General features: G+C 43.4%; 1 protein-coding gene across 1 annotated transcript in view; it reads left to right on the forward strand.

Annotated features, from left to right (window-relative positions):
* Positions 1-20296, forward strand: part of brip1 (BRCA1 interacting helicase 1) — a gene marked incomplete at its 3' end in the record, with an annotated part of 49946 nt that extends 29650 nt beyond the window's left edge. The window contains exons 16-22 of the mRNA XM_079562845.1: positions 394-515; positions 7534-7646; positions 8328-8410; positions 9529-9801; positions 11378-11896; positions 18373-18500; positions 20264-20296. Coding sequence (XP_079418971.1) covers positions 394-515; positions 7534-7646; positions 8328-8410; positions 9529-9801; positions 11378-11896; positions 18373-18500; positions 20264-20296 — 1271 coding nt within the window. The remainder of the gene's footprint in view (positions 1-393; positions 516-7533; positions 7647-8327; positions 8411-9528; positions 9802-11377; positions 11897-18372; positions 18501-20263) is intronic.
* Positions 20297-21366: the final 1070 nt, after the last annotated feature.

Genomic DNA, 21366 nt, shown 5'->3' on the forward strand with positions numbered 1-21366 from the left:
TACTTCATCAATACTCTTATCGGTGCTCTTTTTCCCGCACATTTCAACATCTGTCTATTTCTAAAGCCTGTTACGGGGGCAGCAGTTGCTCAAGAGATTGTTCGATATTGTGTCGCCTTCAGGGCGAGGATGAGCAGATCAGATGCAGGGGATGTATCTGACATTTAACGCACTTGTTTGAGCGGGTGACATTAGTGTGACTTCTCTAGCACCGATAATTGGACCGTTAGGGCTGGAGTTTTGGTGTCCAACACCAACTGTCTTTCCTGGCTCGTCTGAACTGTCCGGTGTTAAAAAGCGTTGATTGAAGAATGGGTCAAAATCCCTACATAGATTTAAAAGTTTACCCTAACTTTGAACTGAGCATTAATAATGTTGATCTTTTTCCCATAGATGGAGCGTTGCTGATAGCTGTGTGCAGAGGGAAAGTAAGTGAGGGTCTGGACTTCACGGATGATAACGCCAGAGCTGTGGTCACCATCGGCATCCCCTTTCCAAACTTCAAGGACCTGCAGGTAACTCTACAACAATTACTACATCTTCTACCAGAGTACAGGGACTTCAATATTTTCACCTTCTTGTCCTTTTGCCATCTCTGCACCTTCACTTACTTTTTATACCTCACACACTGTGGCACGCCACAGACCTGCGCCTGCCCACCTTTTTGGTGAACCGTGAACTGAAATTCCCAAAGCGATGCTGCAGTGTGAGGCTTGTCCTTAGCACAGAAAATGACCTTTAAGTTTTTCTCTCTCTTCTCCCTTTACTTTTTTCATCTGTCTCAAAAACATATGTTTCGTTAATATGATTCTGTATCATAGGTTATGAATTACTGATTTGCTCAGTTTCATAATACTATTATACTGTATATTATGTATACAATGCCCCATGAATCCTGGCATTATCACCATCAAGGGAGAAGATAGCCAATGATGGAATAACCTGGTCAGTCAGGATGTTCAGGTCGTCAGCTGAGCTCATTCTTTTAGGCCTCAAGTGTTGCTGAACATAGACCTGACCAACTGCAGGAGCCCCTGATCAGAACAGTTAGTTTGTTAGCCAGCCGGTGTATCGCCATATTCTTCAGACCAGTCGTGGGGCCGGGATTACAATTTTGGGTGGGTGGTGTTGAAGGTGACACAAACTGGCGAAACCGAAGACGGGGCACGATGCCAGTTGTTGATCAGTGCATCTGTTGCTCTGTGAAATGAGTCGTGATGATGAAAGAAGGCGAGGCTCTACAAGGAGACGTTTACAGGACCACCCTCGGTAGTTTCAGGGACACTTTTGGATTGATGTGATGGATTCGGGGAACAGGCCAAAACAGTTACCGTAGCACTCTCATTAAACACCGTTATATCATCTCAGATCTTTGCCCAATCCTCAAATAGTTCCCGGATTGTTTACCCTGAAAAATTGAAAGATGGGTTCAAATGAGGCACTGGGCATCCATGTAGGTGTACAGTTCACTCCGGACCAGGGAAGTGAGTGTGACAGAATATTGTGTGTTCATTGCTCACATTGGACATTTGTAGGGGCATCCGTCTACTGATCCAAAGGCAGGTCGATCCTGACTCGCCTGCCTTTGAATAACTTGATGTAAAGCTCTTTGAGGGCCTTGTAGAGGTAAACTTTGACCTTTTGCATTTGTTTTGAGAGCAGCGGAGGGAGAAGGGCTAAAATATACAGGGAACATGTGTGAATGAAACCGAACCCAAGGTGTGCAGGTACATTTATGACAAGGGAACAACATTATAAAATGGTTAACAGGCTCAAAAAGTCCTTTCGAAGCTTTGTGGGACCACTTCTCTCTCCTTTACTGTAGCTCTCCTACAGTAGCTCGTGAGAAAACCCAGGTCATACGCACCAATATAAATCAACATGTCCCTAATGTCTGCGTGCCCACTCTCCTGCACATTCTTTCCAAATCCTCTTATCCTTTTTATATCTCTGTCCACTCTTTGAATTAAACTCCATGTTCGGCCCATAACATTTGTAAAAAAGCTTGCTTCAGCCGCCCTTATCAGTCCTAAGTGTCTCTTTATTGGTCGTTAAAGCGGCTTATTGTCTCGACCTACTCACGGAAGAGGTAGCCATGCGCAGTAAAACAAGCTTTTGGAAAAAACGCACAGGATTTTGGGTGGAAGCTTTGATCAAGGTGACGGTTACATGCCCGGGCAGTAAAATGCAATGCTATGTGCTTAGACTCCAGAAAAGCACTGGGTTATAAGTGTCTGGGAATGTGCAAGAGTCCGTACTGCAGACAACCAAGGTTTTAAATGAGAGTGGAATGGTTTTTATATGGGCACCAGCTTCTTCTTGCGTCCCAATTGCGCGGAGCACACTAACTGGAATTTTAATTGTCTCACTTAACGACATTGCTGCGTTACAATATCCCAGAACGAAGCAACTGAATTTGAGCGCTTGCAAATATCTAATCGCGTGATCAGCACTTAGGGAGAAAAATAAGCTCATCAAACAGCAAAGTCTCCTTGTGCCTTTTACAACCTGTTTACCGCGGAGTTGGAGTAAAATCCCAGATATAATTGCAATGCTTGTCAGAAAAAAAACATATTGAATCTCAAGGAGCAGCTCTGTGTGGCTTGAGTGCGGTCCATTAGTGTCAGTGTCCCGCAGCCTTCGGTGGAGAACCCTTTGTGTCCCCAGTGCCCTCAGGAGCCTGTCTGACAGGGACACGATAGAGCAGAGGACAGGACAGGGCACTCTCACCCTCAGAAGAATCGTCTGCTCTCATTTATTTTGGATCTGGTTTTCATTTGATAAGCGACAAGGTTTGTAGGATTATTACATGGTCAGACCTCATGGACAAATAATTTAAACCTTCAAATGTCAGTCCATTCATGAACGAAAAGGCAATGGGGAATTAAAGATATTGAATTAATTCAAATTCAGTAGATTTTAAGTGTAGTCATGTAGGATGTTTTTCCCCGTACGTTTCATAAACATCTCTGTTCATACACAAGTGTCACCATCAAAAATAAACAGTCAAATCAATAATAATTTAATCGATTACAACTGTAGGAATGGTTTTGTTCATAAGTGCAAAGCATTTTACACAATGTAAACATTCGCATTCTTCGTTTTCTTTTTTAAAGTAATTTCAGGTTAAATGTTGCCATGTCGCAAAGAATAAAGACTAAATACATTTGCTGTTAATGATCAGCCAGATACCGATGTTTTATATCTATATGTATTCGTATCGGTGAATCATCAAAATAATACATTTGGAAAAGGACCTAAAACCCCAGTGTTTGGCTAGTTAATGCATATCTATGAAGACAAGCCGGTAATCCCACCCCCAATTCTTATTAATATTACAATGGCCTTCACTGTTGCATCCTCCAGTTTTTTCCCCAGCAAACTATAGATTCACACCATATTTACAACAACATTAATAAATCAGGAGTTGATTGATCATGGTGCCGTTACCATGGGCAACAGACATTTGAGACAACATATACATATACAACAGTGGTATTAAAAAATGTACCAACAAGGAAACAAAGCCACACTAGTAGACAAACTATGAATGTAGAATTTAAGACCCGGCTGTAACCCTTGATTTATGATTTTGACAGCCAAACCGGTTTAATTTTTGCAATGCTTTTTTAAAACAGTTTGTGCATGATACATACCCGGCCTTTAATGGAAGATGGATGGTAAATATTCTATTTTACCAGGATTAAAGCTACACTTCCCCCTAATACCCCAAATATTTAGCAATACCCAGCTCTGACCACAACTCTTGTACTTAACTATTGGCTCTCTTCCGGCTAACCAGGAGTAACAAATGCCAGTGCCGTAATTACACTAATTGGACCCGATGGCTGATGAGTTGAGAGACCCTGTTTGCCAAACCATGAGCCACCGACGCAGTTCAAACATCCACTCCTGAGCCCTCGTCCTGGGCACAAAGGCCACTAGCCCGCAGCCTCAAGTGCCATTCCCATCCAAATCACTGCGTCTCCACCACTCAGCCCTGCACCCTGTCCCGTGTCACCCGCCCAATTCAACCTGACAGGGCGCATATGTGAAAAAGCCAATCCTCGCTGGTAGCAAGTCTGTAAAAATGTGCAAGACTCCGAGGAATTAGTTAAAATGTCAAAAGATCTGTTCGTTTCGGGGGCTAACCTGGTTTGTCCCTAAACCAGAGATCTACCCGACGCTGCCTTATGGACAAGCATTGGTGTGTGTGTGTGTGTTGTTTTAATGCGTACAGAAGCCCGGAGCGCTAAGGGACATACTGTGCCTGTCACTGAGATTGGTGAGCGCTCGGTTTGACGCGCAGCGCGGAACTGACAGCCGGGTGGGGTCACTTAAAGACGGCTTTTTGAGCGGCGACGTGTCAGAGAGCAAACTGACAAGAACCTCGTACAGGTGGCCATAATGTGGAAATGCATGCGGTCCTATAGAGGTAATGCAGATGATGTCACAGCATGATAAGAGGAGCCAAATGGGTGTCAACATGTCAGTCTAAATGCATGATTTGTTTTGACACCCTGGAAAGTTAAGGTTCTGTTTGGATTATAACGCATGTCCTCTTTTGCTGCGGTTCTCAACATTGGGGTCGGGACCTCCTTGGGGTTACAAGATCATTTCAAGGGGTTGCCTGATCATTTGCAGCCCGTGTGGTGGTCACAAACAGTGCCAATTAGGGCTGGGTGATGTGATGATACCTGTTACAATAGTACTTATGTATAATGCAGCACTATATTTAAATAACTTGACTTTCCCCCACTTACCCCTCCTGGATTTCAGCGATCAGGGTGATTTTCAGAATGGTCTAAAAGGCATTTTAGCCTGTGATCAGCTAAGATCTACCCATCCTTTAATAACGGCGAGGATAATTCTGTCCGACCATGTGGTCCGGATGTGAGCCAGGATCCTGATCAGGAGCTCCTTTGAAGGATTAGAAGTTGGAAAAACCCCACCCAGATACAGGACTGGGTTTTTACTGGGTGCCCCAAGTTCAGAGGGTATGCACATTTTAACTCCAAATAGTTTGTAATGTTGAAGGTTATATTTCTGAGTGGAAAATCAATGAATAACAATACAGACCATCCACTAGAAGCGGCGTTCGGTCCTAACGTATGCGGCCAGTTAGCAAGTCGGCTACTCCAGGAGTATGTTAACCTGCTCAATGTATTTTTCCTATAGCCGTTAGCATTAGCCATCAAATTTCACAAATAATGAATGATCCAGATAATTTCAGCTGTTGTCGACCCATCGACCACATTTAGGTGAGGTCGAAGCCTACTGGAGCTAAAATCAATACTAAATGTACTGTATAGACTATTTTAGATTTTACTTTTGACTAGAATTAGCACATAAAAGTGGCTTCTGAGCTAAATGCTTGATCACGTTTAGCCAAGTGTCTGCTTTTTGTGGGTCGAATACAAATCCAATGGCCACTAAAGCTCCTCTGATGATATATTAATGATGGAGAAACCACAAAAATGATATGGATGACCCGATGAATGTGTAAATCCTCATGAGGCAACATTGCTAAACACTTAACCACGATATATTTCCCTGTCCTCACATTGTTCATTAAAAATAAAGTCTGGCAATCATTAAGATTTTCCTTTTTTTTTTTTTTAAACCAGGGTTCATTCATGAGCGTCACAATAATAAAACTGCTGAGTTAATTTCATTTTGATTCCTCGTGCTGCCCCAGTGCAATCATCTCCGTTGCTCTGATCGCTCCTGACTTGTTTTCCTTTTTTTATTTTCTTCTACCAACTCGTCCGGACACGGTGATGGAGTTGGCGTGATGCGTGTCGCCAGGACGCGCTGTACCTGTTCTCCGCTGCGGGCACAAACACACGCTCGCTGTCAACAACAGTTAGGCCCCGGCCCGGACCGACAGGCGCCTGCTGAACTTTTCACTTGTCAATTCTCAAAAGGTTAGCGCTAAAATCAGCCGCGGCCGACGCACGGGGACGGACGCTTTTCCAGGTCCCGCCTCTCACTCCCCTGAATCCCTCCTCGGCTCCTGTCCCTTCTCCTGTCTGAGCGCATCCGTCTGCAGCAGGTAACGGGCCGTCACTTCGGGGCCTTGAGTGAGATTTGTTTTGGTGTCTGCCTCCGTCGCCCACTCGCATTAACATTTATCAAATATCACCGACGTTTCCCTCGCTTCCGTTTTGTGACATTTTGCGCCGTTGTTGTTGAATTTGAAGGACAGGTGCGCCGCACACCGCTCACTTTGGGGGTCAGTCAACATGGCATACAATGGTTTAATACTTGATAACTATTCGTGAATCTGAATGATTTGTGTCGTCTTAATTGCCGTTTAAGCCTCAACAACGTTTACATTTCAGTCTGATATTACAAATGTGATTAGGAATGAACCCATGTTGCACATTTCAAACACCACCAAGAGCACTTTACATCAAGGAGCCAGTCACCCATTCACACAGACACTGGAGGCAAGTGTGTGAGGTGCCCTGCCCAAGGACACAATGACAGTGTGCACCTGTGGGAGCTGGGATTCAAACCCCCAACCATCATGAGACGACCCGCTCTACCAACTGTGCCACCATCACACATTTACTGCTAAACTACTTTTTTGTTGGAAAAATAGGGCATGTGACCAGTGTTGTTTTCGTCAATGAAGACGATAACGATATCTTTTCATTGACGCTCCTATTTTTAATGACGATAACGTAACAATGACGAGCTAAAATGAGCTCTTTGGGGACTAGAACATGACGAGACGTTTACGAGTTTACGTAAATGAGACGAGGCAAAGATGGGAGAAAGTTTTTGGTCAGATCGTTCACACACAGAGTTTGTGCGCGGAGTGAGAGAACACACGGTAAACGTGACCCGGAGCGGCGCCGTGCTGCTCATGATGCGCCCGGGCAGCGGCGCCTCTTCCTCTCTCTCTCTCTCACTGCGAGCGTACACCCTCCTCGGAGCGTCTGACATCCATGTCACAGAGAGACTTTATTTTTTCTCAGGACAGTTTTCAATACCGTGGCGTATGAACACAGAAAGCACGTTGAGGTAGGCTACGTATGTGCAGACAGCGCTGTTGGTAAAAAAAAAAAATCTAGAAGCGATGATCAGAGGACGAGGAGAGCGGGCGCTTTTGGGAAAAGTACTGTTCACAGTAGGCCGACCACTTCTGCCAGTGCCTATCGTGGTGTAATCTGTTTGTCAAAAGCTATAGAAAGCCAATAAATAGCTATTATTTATCCCAAGACTTATCAAAATTAATTATAACTTCTTATAATGAAACAGACGAAAACTTGACAAAAACCTTTTTAATTTTCATCTGACTAAAACGTGACTAAAACTATCACATTTTGAAATGACTAAAATGAGACTAAACCAAAAGGCATTTTCGGCCAAAACCAAGACCAAGACTAAAACTAAAAGGGCTGCCAAAAACACACTGCATGTGACATGACTAATATATGAGTTATTTACTGTGTGGAAAAGCCCCTTGTTTTGAGAGGGTCCTGTAAATCACTAAATGCTAAACCTTTTTTTTTGTCCCGTTAGGTGGAGCTGAAGATGGCATACAATAACCAGCACTCTAAGACCCGGGGGCTGCTCAGCGGACGCGACTGGTATCACATCCAGGCCTTCAGGGCTCTGAACCAGGCTCTGGGCAGGTGAGCGGACTGAGGCCACATGTGAGCCCTTAGATCAGTGGTTCACAACCTCTTATGTTTTTACCCCCTTCACATACCAGAGTCCATGTCCCCCCCACTCATACAACATTTCTGCACATGTATTCCACCATTTAATTAGCTCAGACATCTCTTATGACCTGACTCTCTTACAATCAGGCCACAGGTTGGGAACTACTACTGCTTTAGATCAAGACATTAACATGCACTGTCCCAAATAAACAAATAAGAAAAAAAGGTTCTCAGTAGCCGTAGTGAAGGTAGTGAAGGATATTTACATGTTGAAAAGATGAGGTAAGCGTTAGTTTATCTCACAGTTGATTAAACTCTAGCAGCTCTAGAACTACGTAATGATTCCAAATAAATGATAGTGTACATTTTTTACAACCTCACAAGTAAAGATCAAATCTAGCTTCACGACAGAAATAAGTCAATAATACAAAAGTGTCAGAAATGTGTTGTTATTGCCTAGAAACGGATATCCAAAATACAAAATATAAAAAGCAAAAACAAAAACAAGCTGCTTTAACATAATGGTTTAGAAAAGGCATCAGTAGCACTTTAGATCTTGAAACATGGCAAGGAATGACATTGTGGCTTAAAAACATTTAGTTTCCCTCCGTGTCAGCCTGTCAAACCCTTTTTTCCTTCTCTGTTTCCCAGATGCATCCGTCACAAGAAGGACTGGGGAGCTTTGGTGCTGGTGGACGACCGATACAGGAACAACCCCAATAAGTACATCACAGGTCTGTGCGCGCTGTTCCCACTGCAGACACAGGGTGGCGCTAGTCCTCCACCGTACAAATGTGACTTACCCATCCCAAAATAACCTCATTTCAATAATTCTGCCAAGTGTTGGGATTAGGTTTGCGATTGCCCCTTCGAAAACAGTTCACAGTGCACATTTTGAATAGCAGGAGCTTCAGCATTTACGAAAGCTGCCAATTAAATACAAAAAATGCCCTGACCTGATTTTTGACGTTCATTTGGCCAAACTACTTAATATTTGTCCTTACCAGCATTTGTCCTTTGAGGAGAAGAGGGGGTTTGAGGCACAACTGACTTGTCCTGATTAGAAATAAAGGACTTTTCTAAGTCAGCTGTGCCTCGGACCTCCTCTGTCCTCAAAGTAAGCTTTCTCACATAGAGCACTTGACTCCATTCTTTTATTTTATTTTGACTCAAATGTTCCTTTTTGAGTTGGTCGAGGTTTAGGATTAAAATGGCTTATTTGTTTGTCCTTGTCCAAAACACATTAAATTGTAGGTTTTACTGTAAAATTTTAAAATTTCAGTCAGTTTTACACAAATGTTTGCACAAAAGCTTCCTGTTGTGTCCAATTTACTCAAAAATATCAGAATTTTCCACTGTTCCCTTGGTTACTGGAATCGACGCACATCTTTAGAAATGATGCACTACACTTTTTTATGTATTATTTTGTCTTTTATTTCAAGACTATTTCCATTGAAGATTCACGCTGAAAGAAACACATATGGAATTATGTTTTAAACAAAAAAGGTCAAATAGATTCTTTGATTACTGCGTCACAATGTCGTCAGAAATGGTTTTGACTTCACAGACTGTTTCAGGGACAAGAACCTCATGAAGCTCAAGAATAAAGGGTAAAAGAATTTAAAATATAAACCATATTCATTTTACCCTTTTTTGTTTCCTACATAATCCCAAGTTGTGCTCATTCATAGTTTAACGTCTTCAATGAGAATCACACAATGGAAATCGTGTTGAAAATAAAGAAAAGCCAAAACATGAAACCGTGTCCAAACTTTTGTCTGGCAGTGTAAATGTCGGTTGTATTTTTTTTTTTGTACTAATTGTGTCAAATGTCGCCCTCTCTCTTTTCCAGGCCTGTCTAAGTGGGTCCGCCAGCTCGTCCACCATCACAACTCTTTCCCGAACGCCATGCAGTCGCTGGTGGCGTTCTCCCAGCAGCAGAGGGGCCTGTCCGAGGGAGGCCCGGCAGGTGTGCAGTCTCCAGACCGGGCCCTCAGTAACATCAGCAACACAGAGACGAGTGCGCTGAAAGAGGAGCCCCGAACCCCGCTGTCCATCTGCCCCATCGACACACAGAGGAGCCCCCCGCCTTTTGAGACACACAAGCCCGGCAACGGAGCAGCAGGTGAGGCGTTCGACTCTGACAGGAGAGCTACATTTCAACTCCAACTCATTTCTAGCTCTCCAAAAGCCTTCCACACTTCCAACCTTTGCGGGTTCAAAGCCCTTGTACAAATAGGAATAGGAACATTGATTTTAGATCATCAGAACATTTCCTATACCAGTACGATAGAGATGCCTGAACAGCTTTTTTCTATACCTCCTCACAATACCATACTGGTATTGGTTAATGGTACCCAGCACTTTTACTTTTTCCCTCGCAAGGACCATAACGTCAAAATAGAGAAAGAACGAACGATGAGACGATGCCTTTTGATGCTTTGAAAAAGACCCCATGACCTAAAAAAAGGAGTGAAATATGGATGGAAGGATAAACGCATCAACGGGAACGCTGAGGAGCCACTGAGGAGAGGGATTTGTAGGACAGAGAGCAGAAAGGGCGTAGTGAGGTGTGGTCCTGCTCCCAAACTTAAGATCATTTACTAATCTGAATACTCAGATCGGCTCCTGACCTACCGTGTTATTCCTCACACTGGGTGCTGGTAAGAGAGTGGTGTTCACAGGTGCTGATGGGGCAGATTGGCAGCCTGGCTTTGGTCAGTCTCCCCGAGGGCAGCCATGGCTACAGTAGTGACTCCCCGCTCAGCAATGCATTACAGCATGTGGGAGAACACGATGTAATTCTCGCGCTTTATTACAATTATAAAACACTGTTCGACTCCTGCTCACAGAGATGAGGCCCAGCTCCTGTCGGTCAGCACCTCCCTGTCGGTCTTGTAACTGCCCCCTCTCTCCTCTCCTCCTGCTTGGGTGGTGTTACGTACACGTCTAAATGTTGCGTGGTGGTCCAGTCGGGGGTCGGCGCGGGGGGAGGGAGGGGGGGCCGCGGTGCTGGAGTGGCTTGGCTCATTACTGTAGCCCCTTCTGTTCGTGCTTGAGTGGAGCTGAGCTGATGAGCAGATGTTGGACTGTTGCTTTTAATTAAATCCCATTGACCTTTGTTTGGGCTCCATTAAGCGGAAGCACAAATTCATGTCTTTAGATTGTCTGTGTGTGTTTTGCATATAAGAAAATAAGCCTGCAGGACACGTTGGCAGCAGTGTGTAAAATTTGATTTCTAATTTCTGAACAAATACGACATAGATTTACCATTATTAGTACTTTTTAGGCAAACTAAATGTTGTTAAAAAGCGTTAGATTTGATTTAAGGCAAGACATGGCAGGTGAAAACACAAACTTTTCACTCAGTGGTCAATGTGGAGGTTTTAATTTAGTTTAGTTTAGTTAATGTCTCAGTTTTAATGTCATTAATAACAACATCGCAGCACACTGGCCAGTTTCCCACGCTGATTCATTGACAAATATTTGCTATTTTGCCACGTGAACTGCGAAAGGCAACCGAGATGACGCTGTAATCCAAATAAAGTCATTTGTATCGACAAAACAAAACCATTCATCAAAACCTGGGTCTATCCATGATGTTCCTCCATTCCTCTGTCACAGTAATTGTAATGTTTGTGGATTTGTTTAGATCTAATGTAATACCAATTTGTTATTTTTGCCTTTTTTTTATCTTCCAGATTCGAAGACCCCCAAAAGGTCATCAGCCGCTACATTCTCCAAGCCAAAGTTCGAACAGGTTTACCCAATGTTCGCCTCCAGTCCCATCAACCCTTGCTTCCGGAAACCGATCTTTAAAGAAAAAGAGTGTGGGAACGCAAGCTTCAGAGCAGAAACCGCTCCGAGCGCGAGCGTAAGCAGCGCAGGACAAGCCATTTCCCCCATCGAGGACGCCAAAGACGTGGAAAGCAAAGTTCAAAATGCAGATGCAAGCCCAGAAAGAGCAGAAAGAGAGTCACAGGTCGTAGTTAGTTCAGATGAGGAAGATGAAACAATCTTTTTCACTCCCGAACTTTTCGAAGGCGAGGAGGAAAAGAGTCCTGAGAAATCCTGTCCAGTTCCAACACAAGAGGAGCCGTTTGTGCTTTCGTCTTCTCTCGTTCCAGAGAGGATAGAAGAGAAGGGAGCAGGAGAGGAGGCGCAGGGTAGACAAAGGAGACTGTCCAGGTCCAAGCAGAGAAGCAGCTCACCAAGGCAAGGTAACTAAACGCACAGGGCCCGTTTGAGGAGGAATGTTTGTTAGGTCAAACGGAGAAGGCTTTTCTATAGTCCAGACAGCTTCATCAACATTCAGCAAGAAGCCATCCTCCAGACCGTCATCACAATTACTGCGTGTCCGGGCCATAGAAGCATTCAAAGGCATTCATTTTGCCAAGTCGAATAACAAATGACATGACTTCAGAACAAACATTCTATCGTCTGAATGGGCTCAAAAGTCCTCAAAATGGAGTCTGTAGCTGTAAAAGTCGTAGACACTTTTTAGCTTTGGAAAGTGACATTTTTGGCTTAAAATTTGTGAAGAAACAAGAGCAGCCAGCGATTCTACAGAAATACTTTGCTTTAGTAACAATTTGAGCCTTGAAATGATTGGAAGGAGGCGGCTGAAGCTGTCTGGACTTTAGAAACACAAAGGAGCATCACCCCATGACATCAGCAGGTAGGGAGCAAGCATTTTGAGCTCTTATGAAAGGAATAATCTCCCGGATTACTCAAACATTCATGACAAAAAGCACAAACCCAGTTGTGTTTTTCCTGGGGGAAGAACATCGTAACATGGCTAAGTGTTCAATTTTTCACTTTGTGCGGGACCTTTAACAATCGCCGCACTGCTAATTGGCCTTTTCAACACAGTTCTCTCCTCGCCGCTGCCTGCGAGGAGTCATTTGGTGCGCTCCACTGTCGGTCTATTAACTCTATCATGCTTTGGCTTTCACAGATTGTAGGATTCTGTAGTGGTTCGGCCGCCAGCGCCTCGGGCCAAAGACACAGAGCGGCTAATCAGGGTCATTAACTCGTCTCCTCGGACGCTAACGCACGTGTTCAAACTAATCATTAAATAAGATGCCATTCTGATTTGTGGAATACTGACCTAATCACTGACCGCTGTTGCAATTACTTTGTATTAGAAGAATCATTACCACGCCTTGCATTCAGGAGCGTTGGAGAAAGTTAATTTACGCTGTACGTTCCATTCAAGTTAAACAGAATGTAAGCAATTTCTTATTACCTCGTCAAATAACTAAATCATAATAAGCACTGTTATTTTCATGATCAAGAGATACAACTATATGTACAAACATGTGTCTAAATGCTGCAATTTTTTCAGCATATTTCTAATTCTTGTAAATAGTTCTGGTTCTGGTGAATGTGTGGACTGTGCAGTGTGTTTTTTGTATTAAATACATACGAATGATCTCACTATCATTGCTTTTTGCCTTCACTGTAAGGTTTGTATGTTTTGTATCCTTGGGCAAGACACTTGGCCCGCTGTAATGTGTGTAAGATTTGTGAAAGCTGGAGTCACGTTTTCATCCATCGCGGTTCAGATGGGCTGTAGCTATTCACGGAAGGACAAAGATAATGTTTATTTCTTACCAGTACCGTGATGAGATTCTGATTTAGACCTAAAACAGTCAAGATTGAGTTTGCAGCGACAACATATCCAGGAGAATTAACACTTAAACGATGACTGGATATTGAATCACTTGCATTTCAAAAAGAGGTTTGAACATAACATATTTGACTTCCTAAGCATCACCAGGTCTAGATCAAGATCAAATCAGCACGAGACCAGGTCTGAAAAGGCTAAAGTGACCAAAATGATGCCTCGACTGTGTGCAAGCCATTTCTAAACCAGAAAAACATGTAACTTAAATGGCTTACTAGATTATACAATGATGAATGTTCTTATTTTTTTGAAAGTGAATGTAGTCTGATACAGGAGGGGTCCCTAAACTTTTCAAGCCGGAACCCCCAAAATGATCATCAATCAAGGACCCCCAATGTGAAGTTTTTTTGTTTTTTTTAAGTTTTTTGAATGTGGTTTCATAATATCCATTTCCACTGTCCCTTTCGCGACCATTCAAATTGTGATTTCGATGCGATAGTTGATGCAGACTAAATGCACAATTCCATGTTGCGAACTAGCTAAATAGTGTGCAATCACTGTATCATTGTGCATACTGCAAGGTTATTTTTTTGACACAAGGACAGAAAGCGTGTGTCCAGTCTTTAATGGTTTTACAGCTGATTATTTGACAAGCCCGAGTCGCTCAAACAATGCTTAACTCATCAAAAACTGTAATACAAAAACAAGGCTGATTACGCTGATGCGGTCCAGCTCGTCGCCAACAGCAGCAGAGTGTGATTGACTGAGTGCCACGAGTGCCTTCTATTATTTAGCCCCCCCTCCCTCTCTTCTCTCCCCTCTCGTTAGAATCACCAAAACTCATGTGTTAAAAGCCCTTAACGAGCGCGGCGCATTACGGCGGTAATGGCCCCGGATTGCCTTGAGTTCACCCATTAACCTAATTTTACCATATCTACTCAACCTCGCCTTATTAAAGTAACTAAACATTACTCTTAAAAAAGCGTGGCCGAAAACAGAAAAAAGTCCAGATTTTTCATTTGAATCACACAGATTTCGGGTGGACTTAGTAAATTGTTTTGTGAATTCAAGGTTAATGTAGAGCATCCGTTTAAACTGAGGGGGGCAAAATACACCCGTCCAAGTTCCTCTGCAATATATATATTTTTTTTTTTATTATTATTTTTTTTAGAACAAATATCCAAAAGGGAAATCCACAATGGGAGCAAATAACTCTCTTGGGAATCCACCTTTTCAGTTCAGCCAGCTTCACTGTCCATACGCCGCATGGGAAACACCTGGAGAATAGAATAAAGTGATGGTCTGTAAGTTTTAATGTTTTCCAAATCGATGGCGTAATATTCACGACCTGGGCCTGCAATTTCACGCAAGTCACCAATGCAGGACACCACGCTCTGAAACGGGGACAAACCCAGGTGGCCCTGCACCGTTTCAGAGGAGATGAAGAGCAGTGCTACAGTTTCCCCGTCCTCCAAGGTGATGAGGGTCAGGTTGACCCACAGTGACGGCACGGCTCAGCCACTGCAGCTCAGGACTAACACCTGAACACTATTTCGTTGTACGCTTTTACAATGACAACAAAACACTAATTACTTCCTCAATATTAAATGATTATATTTTTTCGAACGTCCCTCTCTTCATCATCATCATGGACCCCCTCGAAAACGAGATGGCCCATCTCAAGGGGCATTCCATCAATAAACTTTAAACTTTAATCAGAATCCCTGATGCCATCACTTTGACCAATGAGACGAGTGTTCCTGTGAACAAGCAAAAAGTACTAAAGAAATTAGTAAAATTGTCTTAAGATAAGTTAATTTAGCCTTTATTTGAGTAACTGATTTCAAGAAATATGTCCATGGGGAAAGTTTTGTACCCTCATATGAAGTAAAAGGATTTAGATAATTAGATAAAGCAAATTCAACCTGATTGATGTACAGCCGTCATTCATTGCCTCATCAACGGCAGACTTTACCAATCATCCAATCACGGCCCCAGCTCAAGCCGCACCTTCCCGTCAGCCGATCATCGCAGCTGCTTATTCCTGCTTCAGCCAATCATCGCCCAGGATCCCCTTCTTAAGCTCCCCGGTCAATCACTCGGCCGTTTCCCAGCCGTGCGGCAACCCACCTCCGCCCCTCCTCCACCTGGCCTCGGCTCTGCTCGTCGTCGTCTGGCCGCCCCGGGTCTCATCCTCTACCACCGTGTCCGGGCTCCGGGGAACATTCTGGCTATCATCCATCAACGCCATGTATTCCCTATCATACTGCAATCTTCCACGAGGGCTTGAGCCCCAATCGTGATTCACGTTCAATAAAACTTTCCATCGCATTCTGTCTCTGTGAGTCTTTTCAGGTTGTGTAAAACTTTGCTTAATGGATGGATTTCTTGAAATTTGTTCAAATCAAGCACAAATTTGCTTAAAAATGCCAACTATTTCCAGATTACTCTAGGAGTGGCTTTCAGGTTCAATCAGAAGGGGAGGAGGGGTACTTGATGATTTACTTTTGAAATGTATCGCTCTTCATTTTGCAAGCTTACAGACTATCACTTAAACTGCAGCAGTACAAAAAAAGTGGAATTTCACCAACATTATCTCACATCCGCCTTTGCTCTGCCTGATCCGAAGCTAAGCAGGATGGGCCTGGTCGGTACTTGGATGGAGACCGTTTGGGAACACGAGGAAACCTGGGTGAATGTAGTGTGTGTGAGTGATTGTGGTTGTGTGAGTCTGGTCCTGTCAGACTACCCCAGGGGCAGATGTGGCTGCACCAGGTGTGAATGAATAATCAATGAATAATGCAATGTTAGGCGTCTTTGAGTGTCTAGAAAAGCGCTGTATAAAATAATGCATTTTTATTTATTTTGCGATGAAGGATGAACGTGTGAGGAACTCCCCGATCTTTCTGCTAAACCAGTTTTGTTGTATTTTGCAGGTGAAAGCTTAGGGACAGAGAGGCGTCCGCGGATTCAGTGCAGGAGCAGCCAGAGGATACGAGAAACCTGTAAAATACAGGTTAAAGACGAGCTTGATACTAAACCCAACAGGAAGGTCACACGTGAAAATAAGAAATCCAAGGCAAAGGTTAAGCAAAGCAAAGTGGATGAAGGAAGCTCTGAAATAAACTATTTAGAAAAGGCCTCTAGGAGGAAGAGTAAAAAGTCGTTGCAGTGCCCCGGTTCTGATAACAAGACTCCAGCACATGAAGAAAGCAGAAATCTGCCGAAAGAAAAGGCAGCCATTTTGGATCTCCCTGCAGAGAAGAGCCCGGAGCCAAAACACAAAGGTAAAGGGTTAAATATATTTTTTCCACACACAATAAACACCATGTGGAATTGATTCTTTTTGGTGTCAAAGTGATCAAAATACAGAGGAGCTGCAAACCGAAACGGAGAAGACAACACAGCTCTCCAAAGAGACCGGTTTGGCTTTTTCCTTATTACAACTGATCCTAGGTAGGTTTATTTTGTTTTCTCAGATCAAACTCATGATTTGGAAGAAATAATGTATCTCCAAACTAATTAAATTTATTTTGCCAAAATCAAGGCTTTAAATGCCATTAAAAAGCATCAAATTAGATTCAAACTGGTTCAAACTTAAATCTGCATTTCTTGGAAAAGACATCGCTTAACTATTTTTACTGTATCCAAAATACCAAAATTATGGTGTAAATCTTTCAGTTGCAGTTTTTGCTGAAAGTTTTCTGTTTAGGAAGATGTGATATAATGGATCCTTAACTTGATGTACAGTATTTAGGTGTAGGTCAAGGCACATAGCACTGATAATTGAACTATTTCATTAGCTTCAAAAGACATCCATATTGACAGATTTTGAAGGATATTTTCACCAGTACGCTCATCCTTTTTGCAGAAAGCCAAAGAGCAGAGTCCGTGCTGCTCGGGCCTTTACTGTGCTTTATGTGGAAATGAGCTGCTTCAAGATGCACAAGGTCTGTAACGCATACAGTTTAGTATCATTCTTTGCTTTTTTTTTTTACTATGGAGATCAGGGCTTGATATAAACACTGGGGCCAACTGCCTCAACTATTTTGATGAGCTACCTTTTGTGTAATCTGTAAAAACTCTGATGGCAGCCATTTTAGGGATAGCTTTGCCTGATTCCTCCTTATTCCACCTCCTGGAGACGCCTCCGACCTTTCATCACCAGCCGAGTAACCAACCACTGCTCCTCAGCAGAACCCCATCCCCACTGATGCCACAGACAGCGTGTGGAGGGGGCGTGTCGGAAAGGCTCAGAGGTTCTTAAAGAGACAGAGGCCTATTTCAAGACATTCACTACAGCCATTTTGAGAGAGCAATTTTATACAAGGCAGTTATTCTAATTTACTGCATTTACAGACCAACAGAAGGTTTGGTCATCATTGTGGTGTGCTATAGACTGGTGCTATGTGATTGAAAAAAGCATAATACCCCCTCTTTAATATAGACACTGCAGCTATGCATAAGACCTGAGGTGGCAGTAGTGAGTATAAAATGGCCAACTTGCGACTTGCTAGCCCCTTTAAGAATCAAATAAATATTTATTTTTCTATTAAGATCGATGATCATACATGAGGTAAACCATAAATAGATGACTTCCTGGTTACGTAGGCACTTCAAAACATTATAGTCCCCCTGAAAGATTCAACACAGCTCCCAGAATGTACTTGACCAGGGAACAGCCTTGTAACATTGTAAAAACATAAGGAAAAGCTGCATAATTATTAGCAGCAGTTGAAAAAGTGGCCAGTGAGCATAACATTTCTGAAAACTTTTATTTTTTGCAGGTGCATTGAAGAAAGAAGCCTCCAAATTAAAACATCTTTCCCTTTTGCACAAATATACATTTCGAGCTTCGAAATCGACCCGTAGCTGCAGTTGCGGACCACAGTCAAAGTCCACAGACTTTCTGTTGGTGGTTCAAAGTGCCGAGCTTATACAGGAACTCAGCAGTGCTCTCCTGCCGTACTATGAAGAGACACTGACCGGTGAGAGATTCTAGCAAACCAGAAAGTGTTCAAGACTTATCTTACCCTTTGTGTGCTGAAGGTTAAAATGTTCTTTCAGGTTGTAATGTCATTTGGGACCCCAGTGTGGGCTCCATCACCAGGTTTCTCCAGTGTAAGAGCTGCTCTGGGACAGCGTCACCTTCAGCCACTCACGTCCACTTCCCCAAAGACAGTGCCCCTGACCAGGTAGGACTGTCACATTTAGCAAGAAGGGCTTTCAGAGCAATGAGCGGTTAGGAGTGTAAGGATTTAAACAGTTCAGGATGATTATTATGTAAAGGAAAGTTGAAGGTAGAAGTAAATGAGGGAATGTGGAGCTGGTTCACACACACAATGCCCAAAATGTACACATTGGAGCTGCCATGGTGACATAAAGATTATCAAAGCTTAGATTTCTGTCAACCAATAATCTTTGCAGTGGGTGTTGCGGTTCCTTACCTTTCTTAACTAACATTAAAAACTTAACTGTTAATACTGTCAAAAGACATTACTCAAGATAATTGGCTGGATTTGTACAGCATTTTACAAGCTTCTCAAAAGCAACATTTAACATTCACTCACCACTGCTTTACCTGCTGGTCCTTGTTTTTATGATCAAAAATATGGACTGAGACAGTTCGAACATGTGCTGCAGCAACAGTGAGGTACCATCAGAATATTCTCCTTCTCAGGGAGTTTTCACACAGCCACAGGCTCTAGTTAGCTCGACCCAAGAGGGACACTTTTGGGTCAGTGTGATCCACTTTACGTCGCTCTAAACAGGTGGTCTCGTAGCGGCCTGAGCCACACTGTGGGTTGGAGCGGCTGTGGTGTGACCTCGGGCCGAACTACTCCCGTTTTGGCGTCTCTTTTTTTTGCCTCTGACGAGGCAAAATGGACCAACTATAAATCCTCCAGGTGTGTCACTTTTTCCCGTCTTTCCCTTCCAGCTGCAGTAAAACTTTTCTCCATTTCTCCTCGCTTTGTGTATCAGCCTCACTGTATTTAACCACGAGGGAGAGGAGAGATCAGCAAATAACATCTGGGAAGTGTGCGCGCATGTTGACACATTGATATGTCGATGTCGTTGTTATGGAATGATTGTTGAACGTGGCTCATGGTGCGACGTTTGGTGCGGGCGCGTGTGAACACGGACTGAACTAACTTTGGAGTAAATACAATTGGAACTAGGGCAGTCTCGGGCCAAGGCGCTCCAACATGTGTGAAAACGACCTCAGATCCTTTTTATCTTCCCGGTAAGTTGCAGTAGTCTACAGTAGCAGTAAAGCATATAAACGCTGAATGACACATGGAGGCTCCAAACAGGTAGAGTGCCGGGGCAAATACTTTAAGTACTTTTCAGCAAACTCTCCATAACAAAGTGAGGAGATTCAGTCCAGGCTCTCAGTCTTCCAGGAATCATACACTGTGGTAGAGCTTTTATATATGTTTATATATATATATATAACTAGACTGCGTTGGTAAGAGAGGTGTGGACATTTTGCTTCCATTTTCAGAAGCTTCCTTTCGCAGTGTAGTCAAATGCAAGACAAGAAAACCCAGGTCGATTTAAAGTGCACAATTACAGGCTTGAAACAGACAAATATACCACCAGGAAGTAGTAATCTGAGTGCTTTAGCAGTAGAAGAAGAAATGGCCAAAGTGACCAGATTTACCTGACGATTACTCAAATCTGCGTACATGAAATGAAATACTGGTCTGTTTTTGACAAGGGAAATATGTTTTTACATGGTTGAAAGCTCAAAAAAGTAGATTTTGCCATGTCTTCTTTGACTTACCCATCAATATTAGAACATTCCTAGTTCAGCCCAAATAGAGGACATCATCAACTAGTCACTAGGGATGTCAAGATTGTCTGGTTATGATTACCACGATTATAAAAAGGACACGGGAGGTTCACCGTGAGAATTTTCGAAGCCACGCTTACTGTTGAAATGTCTCGCCTGCAGTACGAGCCGCTGCACGGAACAAGCAGCGGATAAACTCACCGGTAGTTGAGTGAGGCAGAAGGCCGTTCACTCTCCAGAGTCGCATTTACCCAAAAAACGACTGAAGGCAGCAGTGTGGACGGCACGGTGGTGTGGTTAGCGCTCGCGCCTCACAGCAAGAAAGTCCCAGGTTTCGATTCCCACCTGGACGAGGCTTTCTGTGTGGAGTTTGCTTGCGGAGAGCAACCATGTCTGCGTAGGTTTCCTCCGGGTACTCCGGTTTCCCCTACCTCTAAAAGCATGCACAATAGGTTCCCTTCTGGGGCCAGGACTCCCCTGTAAAAGAGCTCTTTGTCTGACCTGTCACCTCGGACCTGTTTGCCCTGGGAGACCCTACCAGGGGCACGAAGCCCCCGACAACAGAGCTCCCAGGATCATTCGGGTGCTCAAACCCCTCCACCACGTTAGGTGGCGGTTCCAGGAGGGGTATCCTGGTTAAATAAAGGTCATAATAAAAAAATAAAATAAAATAAAAACATAACTAAGCGGTAGTTGTTGCTGATGGACGTCCTGCAATTATGTTGATGAAAGAGAGAGATAATCTTTCGCTGATATGTCCAAGTCAAGGAAACAAACTTCATTACAAGTTCAAGTATTAAAAAGCATTGTAAACAAAAAATGTATAGTTGTTTCCTTTCATTAGGGCAATAATCGTGAAGAATAACCCTAAAAGCGATATCGTGATACTCCTACTCCTACTCCTCACACACAAAATGTCGGCACAACGTCTATAGCTATTATAGTGGGGGCAGACTGATGGAAGCGAGGCTGCCAATCTGCCCCAATGGGAACCACTGACCTTTGGGTCCACGAGCAAATGCTCCAACCACCGAGCCATCACCGGCCCGTTGTTGAGATAAGATAAGATAAGATAAGATAAGATAAGATAAGATAAGATAAGATAAGATAAGATGGTACTTTATTGTTGTGGTTGCGTTGCTTGTTTTCCTTACCTCGGTTATTGCTCGGGGACACCTGCTGCCTCCTCAATCAATACCCACTCCTCCGTAATCCTCCATGAACGGAATCAGTATCACACAATCTCAGACTAGCACCTCAGATTA

This window comes from Gobius niger (genome assembly GCF_951799975.1).
Source record: "Gobius niger genome assembly, chromosome: 1".
Classification (NCBI taxonomy): Eukaryota; Metazoa; Chordata; class Actinopteri; order Gobiiformes; family Gobiidae; genus Gobius; species Gobius niger.